Below are 9768 nucleotides of genomic sequence, written 5' to 3'. Positions count from 1 at the left end.
TATTATATATATTTTTTATATATTATAAAAATTTTATATATATATTATTTTTATTTTTTCATTTAATACATAATTATGTGCGTTGTGTTTTGTATAAAAACACGACACCACCCACCACCACATACCACACACCACACCCCACCCACACAACAACACCACACCCACACACACAACACCACACACCACACATAATATATATATATATAATATATATATTATAATATAAGAGAGAGAGAGAGAAGAGGGGAGAGAGAGGAGAGAGAGAGGGAGAGGGGAGTGAGAAGAGAGAGAGAGGGTATGTATTGTGTACATGTATAAGTACATATATGCAATATATATATATATTTTTATTATATTATATTTAAAATAATATATATTATATTTTTATATATAAAATTTAGTTAATTTATTTTATTTTTTATATATTTATTTTAAAAATTTTTAAAATTTTTTTTATATATATTATATTATATATTTTTTTATATTAATATATTATTATATTTTATATATTATATTAATGGTTTTTGGTGGTTTTTTAAAACCCGATTTTAAAGAACAAGACTTGGGGTTTTCTCGAGAATGGGGGTATAACTTCCCTTGCTTTTACCAACATTTGTAGTTGTCCCCTTTTATATTTTTTTGTTTTTATATATTATATGTTATGTGGATACATGAAAAAAATATATAATACACAATTACATATAGCAATTTATTTCCCGTACATATTTACGTGTGTATATGTACAACAAAGAGCAAAAGATGCACACAACCATTATATATATATATATTTTTATATATTTTATATATTATTAAATATTTTTTAATATATTATATTATATATTATATTTATATAAATATATATATATATTATATTTATATATATAATAATATTATATAATTTAAACTTTACTTTTAAAAATAAGTAAATTCATATAAAACATATTAAATATATTAAATATATATACAAAATCACGTGTGTGGTGTGTGTGTGTGGTGTGTGTGGGGTGGGTGTGAGTGTGTGTTATATATTGTATTTTTGCATGTAGTAGTATGTAGATGTGTGTCTATATTATAATATATATATATAATTATATATTATTATTTTTATATAATATAAAATTATGTTGTGTGGGTATATTATATTATTTGTAAATATGTTTTAAAATAAAATATATATATAAAATATAATATATATATATATAAAAACCCAAAATATAATATATTTATATTAATATAATAATTATAAATATGTATATATTTTTATTTTGTATTATATTTTTTATTTTGTATTTAATTATGTTTACAAATTTTTTAATATAAATTTTTTATTATTTTAGTTATATATATAATTTTTTTATATATTTTTTTTTTTGTTCTTTATGTTACTCTCTATATATAGCATTTTATTTGTACACACCACCAAACCACACCCAACAACACCCACACACACCCACCCCCACCACACACCCACACCACCCCGTGTTTTGTATCCCCTTTTTTAAATTATATATATTTATTTATTTAATATAAAATTTTTAGGAAATTTACTTCGTTGCCTTTTAGCCCTGGGTGGAAAGCCAGCCCAAAACAGTGCTGGGCCCCCAAACCCGGGTGAATAGAGAAATGATTACCTGAAGGTAACACCGGGCCCCTCCCTGGAAAGGAATGGGGACCCCACCAGTAAAACACTCCAAAGCATCACAAAATGAAACTACAATTTGTATCATGCTGTGACCCCGGCGGGTCAAAAATGAACCTACCGTTTTAAAAAAAAAAAAAAAAAAAAAAAAAAAAAAAAAAAATATATATATTATATTTTAAAAATTATATATATATATACATTTATATTACATATATGTATTATGTATGTAGTATGTATGTGTTTTTGTGTTTGGTGTGTGTGTTGTGTGGGTGTTGTGTGGTGGTGTGGTGGGTGTGTGGGGTGGTGGTGGGTTTGGTGTGTGTGGGTGGGTTTGTGTGTGTGGGTGGTTGGTGGTGGCGCGCGTGTGTTGGTGTGTGGTGTGTGTGTGGTGTTATGGGGGTGTGTGTGGTGTGTTGTGTGTGGGGTGTGTGTGTGGGTGTTTTTGTGTGTGTGTGTGTTGTTGTGTGTGTTGTGTGTGTGTTTATGTATTATTATATAGTGTATTATATATATATATATATTATAATATATATTATTGTGTTTTGTGGTGTGTGTGTGTGTGTTGGTGTGTGTGTGTATGTAGTATGTATTTGTTAAAAATATATATAAATAATATATATATTAATGTTTGTGTGTGGTGTGTGTGGTGTGTGTGTGTGTGTGTGGTGTGTGTGTGGTGTGCTGTGTATTTTTTTTTTAAAAAAAGGTAGGTTCCTGTTTGAGCCGCCGTGGTCACACAACACTTAATTTTATTTTCATGTTTTGATGATATTTGGGGTAGTACTGGTAGGGCCCCCCGTTCCTTTTTCCCCGGGGAGTGCCCGGGGTTACCTTTTTGGGAATCTTCTCTCTATTTTTCCGGGCTTGGGGACCAGCACTGACTTGGGCTGGCTGCCCACCCCGGGGAGGTAGGGAACGGGGAAGTTCCTTGCCCAAAGGGGAAAAAACCCCCGCCGGGCCGGGGGCTCGAAACCCCCAATTCAGATTTCCATCGGGACGTCTTTAGCCGATCTCTAACCACTCAGCCACCGCGGCCCCATATATTTAAAAAATATTATATATATATATATAATATATAAAAATTTTAAAATATTACTATATATGTGTGTGTGTGTGTGTGTGTGTGTTGTGGGGTGTGTGTGTGTGGTTGTGGGGGTGGTGTTGGTGTGTGTGTGTATAATATATAATATATATATATATATATATTATATAAAATTATATTTATTATTAATTATGGGGGCCCCCGGGGGCGAATGGTTTGAGCGTCGACTTAAGATGTCACGACGGCAAGTAGTTCGAGGGTTTGAGTCACCGGCCGGCGCGTTTTTCCGTTGGGGAAGGAATTCACTTCGATGCCTGCCCAGCCACTGGGGGGCCAAGCCAGCTCATCAAACCGGGGAAATGAGAGGTGACTCGATAAAAAAAAAAAAAAAAAAAAAAAAAAAAACCGGGCGGAAGGCAATGGCAAACCCCGCCTAAATTGCTAAAAAAAAAAAATCATGGAAAGCCCATGATGCAAGGCCTTGATTGCCTAGCCCCCTGGGGGGGCAAGCCAGCCCAAGTCAGTGCTGATCCCCAAACCCCGGGTAAAATAGAGAAATGATTACCTAAAAAGGGAAAACCCCGGACTCCCCCGTGGAAAGGAACTGGGGACCCTACCCCGACTCACTCCAAGAGCATCACAACTGAAAAACTAAAAAAAGTTCTGTGTGACCACGGGGGCTCAGACATGAAACCACCGTTAAAAGAAGAAAATATTATTATTATTATTATATATATATATAATATATAATATTATTATATATATATTATAAATATTATATATATATTATATAAATATATTATAATATATATATTATATATATAAGTATAAAAAATATACATCCACACACTATACAACATATATACATACTAATATTAATATAATATAATAATTAATATATATATAAAATTATAATATTTAATTCAAAAGAATACATGCACAACCATATATACATACATATAACATACATAAATTAAAACATATATATATATATTATAATATTTTATATATATATAAAAAACACCCAAAAAAAATTATAATAATATATATATATATATATATATTATATATATATATTATATATACTGTAATAAATATATATATTAAATATATTAGTAAATATGTGTGTGTGTGTGCATGTATTTATTTATACTATATTATTTTATATATAAAATATTTTATATATTAATATATATTATAATATATATTTTATATAATAAATATATATATATTAAATAATAATTTACATATATATATATAAAATTTTATATTATATATAATATATTATATATATATATATGTATATGCACTTATATATGTGTTATATATATAGTATTTTAAATATATATATATATATATATTTAATATATATATATATATAATATAATATTATATTTATTTATTTATATATTTTATATATATTATATATATTATATAATAATATATATATTATGTATTATAAAATTTATATATATATAATATAATAATATATTGGGTGCGTGTGTGTGTGTCTGTGGGGGGTGTGTGTGTGGTGTGTGGTGTGTGGTGTGGGAAATATAACATGTTATATTTTAAAACATATATATAATATATATATATATATATAGATATAATATATATATATATATATTGTAGTAAATATATTATTATATAATATTATATATAAGGTTATATATAATTATTTTATATATATAATAAAATAATTGTATAAAAATTTTTTTTATATATGTATATCGTTATAATAAGATATAATTTTTATACATATTATTTATATTGTAAATGGTTTATATATGTAAAATAATATATATATATTTATTATAGTAGAAAAATTTTAGTGTTTATATAATATATATATATATAATATAATATATATATGGTGTGTGTGTGTGTGTTTTGTGTGTGGTGGTGTGTGTGTGTGTGGTGTTGTATGTATGTATGAGTGAAGAAATGTTTTATTTGTAGTATATTGTATGTATTTTTTATGATGTTGTAGTATGATTATGTATGTAGTTTTTATGTATTTTGTATGTATATGTGTGTTGTGTTTATTTATACCCACACCACACACAAAACCATACTACATAACACCCCAACACCACAAACACACACAACACACCACACCACCACCACAAAAAACCACACACATATAAAATTTTAAATATATATATTTATATTATTATATATATATTCTTCTTTTTTTAAGGTATTCATGTCTGAGCCGCCGTGGTCACAGCAGAATTAAATTTGGGGATTTTTTCATTGTGATGCTCTTGATAGTACGGGGGTGAGTCCCATTTCCCTTTTTCCACGGAGAGTCCCGGGTGTTCCTTTTTTGGGAAATCATTCCTCTATTTTATCCGGGTTTGGGAAACCAGCACGATTGGGTGGCTTGGCCACCCAGGGGTAGGTAGGCAATCTAGGTGAAGTTCCTTGCCCAAAAGGGGGCAACGGCCGGGCCGGGGATCGAACCCTCGAAATCAGATTTCCGTCGTGATAACCATTCGGCCCACGTCTAACCATTCGGGCCCCGCGGCCCTTATTATTTATTTTATATATTTATATATATATTATAATAGTATATATATTTTATATATACATAATTATGTATAAAAATATATTTGTATATATTGTGTGTGTAATACTATGTGTGTGTGGGTGGCGTGTGTGGGTGGTGTCTGTGTGTGTGTGTGTGTGTGTGTGTGTGTGTGTGTTTTTGGTGGTGTGTGTGGTGTGTGTGTGTGGGGTGGTGTGGGGTTTTTGTGTCTGTGTCTGTGTGTGTATTGCACAAAATATATTATATATATATATAATATATATATATATATATATATGTATAAATTATAATATATTATTATATGCAACATATATGTATTATTTTTTTTATTTTGCTCCTGGCAAAGTTTTTTTCCCGGGTTTTTACTCCCGGCATCGCTTGAGAGGTTTTGGGAAGGGGGCAAAAGAAGGGGGAGAGGGGCCTACTTAGGGTGGTTCTTCCTCCTCCTCTGCTTGCTATCCCTGTCCCACTTCTTTGGCTCCGCCATACCCGCTTCCCCACCCCCCCTTTTAGCTGCATCGAATGTTTTAAGCGTGGTGTACAGTGTTTGACTTTACTTTTATTTCAACGATGGTCTGTGACACTTGGCTTTGCTTTTTTGAAATTTTTTTGTAAATGTTATTCGTTATTTTGCTAGCTGGAAGCAATCATGGGGCCAAAATGTTGGATTAAAAAGTATTCTGAGAAGTATGGGGTGCATCAAACAAAACATGTCTATCATGTTTTAATACCCGATGTTTAAAAAAAAGGACTTGGGGGGTTTTTCGCGAATGGGAAATAACTTTACAAGCCCCTACCCCCCTTTCTTTTATCCCCCAGAAGTTTGCTGTTGCCCCCTTTTTCGTCTTAGCGTAGCGCCCCTCCTGGTGGCTGCGAATGCTTTGCAAGGGAGCATATGAAACACGATCCATTATGATCATGTTTATTTTTACCTTGGTTTTCATACAGAAAATTTTTAAAAAAAAAGAAAGTTATTTTTAAAACTGTACTGACTTATTTAACTTTATATTCCAAACTATTTGGGCATAAAATTTTTTTTTCTTTTTTTTTCAAGAGTAACAATCTTGCCTACTTTGACATAACTACTTAACACATATGAGTATGTCACCGTTATGGGTCACTACACGGGGTCCCAAAAGGTACTTTCAATTGTGGTTCTTTTGGTTCTGAATTTTTTGGGAAAAACGGGAAAAGTCCATGGGGAGCTTAGGGCGTATAGTTTTTAACAGATGAGACGAACCCACTGCAACGTTACTGATGGCCCAGTTTGGACTAACAAGGTTTGAAGACTAACTGCTTTTTCCCCAGCTGTCCCCGGTCCCCGCCGCACCGGCCGAAGGCGCGTGTAGCATAAGCTAAACCCAGAAAGAGTTACAACCCGGGGGCGCCTTCGAGAAAATCTTTGGGGGCACCATGAACACCGGCTTGAAGAACCGAAAAAAGCAAACGACGGGGAAGTTCTTCAGGGTTTTGGAGAAAACCACTTGACCCTCAATCACCCCATTTTCGTAAAACGGGTTTCCCCGTTCTGTGCCCCGGTATGCCCAACCCCTCCATGCTGTACGCCCTTTTGTTAAACAGCAAAATAACTATCCTGGCTATCGTCTACTACGGAGACATTTTTTTTATTTAATGTATATATATAAATGTGTTCGCTGTTTTAAAAAAGTTGGCCCTAAAAATAAATTTCCCATTTAAATCGTTTTAAATTTCCCATTCTATAATAGAATATTCACATAAACATACCTATACACGCAACACAAACACGTACACGCACCCCACACAAACACACATTATATTATATATCAACAGGAGAAAAATTCTATAAAATACACATAAAATTTTTACACACATAAGTGTATATATATTAAAGAATACACACATACACATCCAACATATATTTTTGTGTGTATTTTTGGGTAAAATTATATATATATTATTTATAATATATTCTATACATATGTGGGGTAATATGTTGTTCTTTATATTTTTTACGTGTGAGGTATGGTATGAGTAAAAATATACATGTGTGTGTGTGTGTGTGTGTTTTCTTTATGATGTACATATATCATTAATATCACTATTATGGAAAAAGAGACCCACTAACAAAAAAGAGAAATTATACCATCAAGGGGGGAAGTGCAGGGGGAAAAAACAACCCAAAAAAGTAAGAAAATATAAAAACAAAAGCTTTTACGTTGTAAAAGATATTAGTGAACTTTAAAACTTTCCCAAAGTCAGAGAAGTTACCCTATCCATTACAGAGCCAAAAAATACATTGTGAAGCAGCGAGAAAAAAAAGGTGTAACCCATCGAATTACATCCTGATTTTAAAGTTATAGAACTTTTAGTAACTCTTGCGGGGGACAAAATCAGTAAAAATTTAAATTTTTATTAGTGGATTTTTGTGTGTGTGCTATGTGTGCAATATTATGCATATTTTTTGGTTTCTGATACCACTCATGTATGACAAAGCTTATATTTTTTTGTTTGCACAAAAACAATGTGTTTTGTGTGTGCGCGTTGCGTGCGTGCGTGCGTGCTGTGTGTGTGGTGTGCTGTGTTGTGTGTGTGTTGTGGTGTGTTTGGTGTGTGTGTGTTGTGTGTGGGGGTGTGTGGTGCGCGCGGGGGTGTTGCGTTTTTGTTTGTGGTATTTGTGTGTGTATGATTGTGTGGGTGTTTATATGTGTGTGTGTTTATGTGTTGTTTGGGTGTGTGTGTGTGTGTGTCTGTTGTGTGTGTGGTGTGTGTTGTGTGTGTGGTGTGTGTGTGGTATGTGAAAAATATTACTGACAATTTTTTTACTAACCCCACCCATACATCCAATACGCTTTAAATACTTTTTTGGTCCGAAATTAACAAAAAAGCTTTTTATATAGATTCACACCCGCCTATGGTCGGATGGGCAAATGGCAGGGGACTTTTTTGCATCAGAAAAAAAAGATTCTGATATTTGATTTCCCCATTTCTATAGAAATGGCCAGCTTACGTTTTTAAAAGACAGTAATATATACTGCGTTTTTGTAAATTTCCAGGACTTAGGCGCCACCCTCCCCCCAAGCTCAAAATTCGGGGAAACCCTCGAAGAGATGGCGCTTTCCCGGTGACTTAAAAGGAGGCCCGCCAAGTTTCCTTCTCTACACAGCTGTCTCTTTATCTAAAAGCCGGGTCCAGACACCGTTACATTAGTATAAATTTTCGGCAAACCGGCAAAACCATTGCGCGTTTTCTTTTTCTTCAAATAGATTCCCTTTCCCTTTTTTTTTCTTCCTCTCTTTTTTTGGAAATAAACTGGTGAAATCTTTGATCAAGGAATACACTAATCGAAATGTTTACCCTTTTTTATCTGGCCCCTACTTGCTTTTATTTCCCTATACGATAATTTTAAAATAGTTTCAGTTACATAGACACACATAATTTACTCAAAAAGTTCCTGACCACATCAGGAGTCGGCCCTAAAAGGAGGCTAATGCACTCCATTTTTTCCCCACATTTTTGGTTGTAATTTTCGTCGTTTTTTCCTTTCTTTCTAATTTAAATCGCTGCTCCCGGGCCCCAAAAACTGGCAAATTTTCCTCTGGGCCTGGGCGCTCCCCCTGGCTGCTTTGCGTATATGGGGGTGCGTCCCTTTGCTTCTACAGTGGTTACTTCTTCCGCGTCAGGGTTAGTGCTGGTCCTTACTCCGGGGAAACCCACCCTTTTTTTTCTTTTTACTTGACAGTGTGACTAATGATGAAAGGGAAGAAAGTGATGATTTTTCTTAACAAATGAAAAATCTATACCATATACTTTTTTTTTTTAAAAAAAGAAATTTGTACTTTTTTTGGTTGGTCTGTTAGGGGTGTTGGGAGTCCAGGCTAAAGATGTTGCCACACGGGTAGGTCTCACAGTGCGAATAAGAATATTTTTTGTCGCTTCAGATGTCTTTCCATTTGGGAGTTTTCCCCCAACATGCTGCTCAAAAATTTGAATATTTATATACCACCATCCTTCCCCGGGTTTTCTTTTCTGCTTAAAAAACGGCAAAGCGAAAAAAAAGACATCAAGAAAAAAGAAGCTTTTTCATAAACGTAGATTTTTAGCGACAAATTGATAAAAAAAAGGTAAAAAAGCCGTTTCTTTTAATAGAAAATTATCTAACAAAAATTCTGACTTCCTAAAGATAAAAGCAGCCGGTTTTCTTTACTTTCAGGGAATGGGGCAAGAAAAAATTGAAACTATCAACAACTACCTTTCACAGATGAGCACCTCACCCCGGGGGCTCACTCCCCCCTGGTCAATAAAAAACCTTTTTAACTATAGTTTTTTTGGAGTTCTGAATTTTTGAATGCGAGAAAATGCCATGGGGGCCCCCTTATGGTTATCGTTTTGAACTTTTTTTTCCCCCCCCTTTTTCCACCGGTCCGCCGTCCCCCCCTGCACCGCCAAAAGGCGACGAAACATCACTTAAACATCGATACAACTCGGGCGATTTAAACCCTGACATTCCGAAACCTTGTGGGCTTTTTATCGCCCCGAGCTTGAAAAACC

General features: G+C 33.2%; 1 protein-coding gene across 1 annotated transcript in view; it reads right to left on the bottom strand.

The window, feature by feature from the left end:
* Window positions 1-5725, bottom strand: part of LOC119575662 — a 15721-nt gene extending 9996 nt beyond the window's left edge. Inside the window, exon 1 of the mRNA XM_037923291.1 lies at window positions 5664-5725. Coding sequence (XP_037779219.1) covers window positions 5664-5725 — 62 coding nt within the window. The remainder of the gene's footprint in view (window positions 1-5663) is intronic.
* Window positions 5726-9768: the final 4043 nt, after the last annotated feature.

This window comes from Penaeus monodon, chromosome 7 (genome assembly GCF_015228065.2).
Source record: "Penaeus monodon isolate SGIC_2016 chromosome 7, NSTDA_Pmon_1, whole genome shotgun sequence".
Taxonomy (NCBI): domain Eukaryota; kingdom Metazoa; phylum Arthropoda; class Malacostraca; order Decapoda; family Penaeidae; genus Penaeus; species Penaeus monodon.
This window is presented reverse-complemented; position numbering and strand designations above follow the sequence as displayed.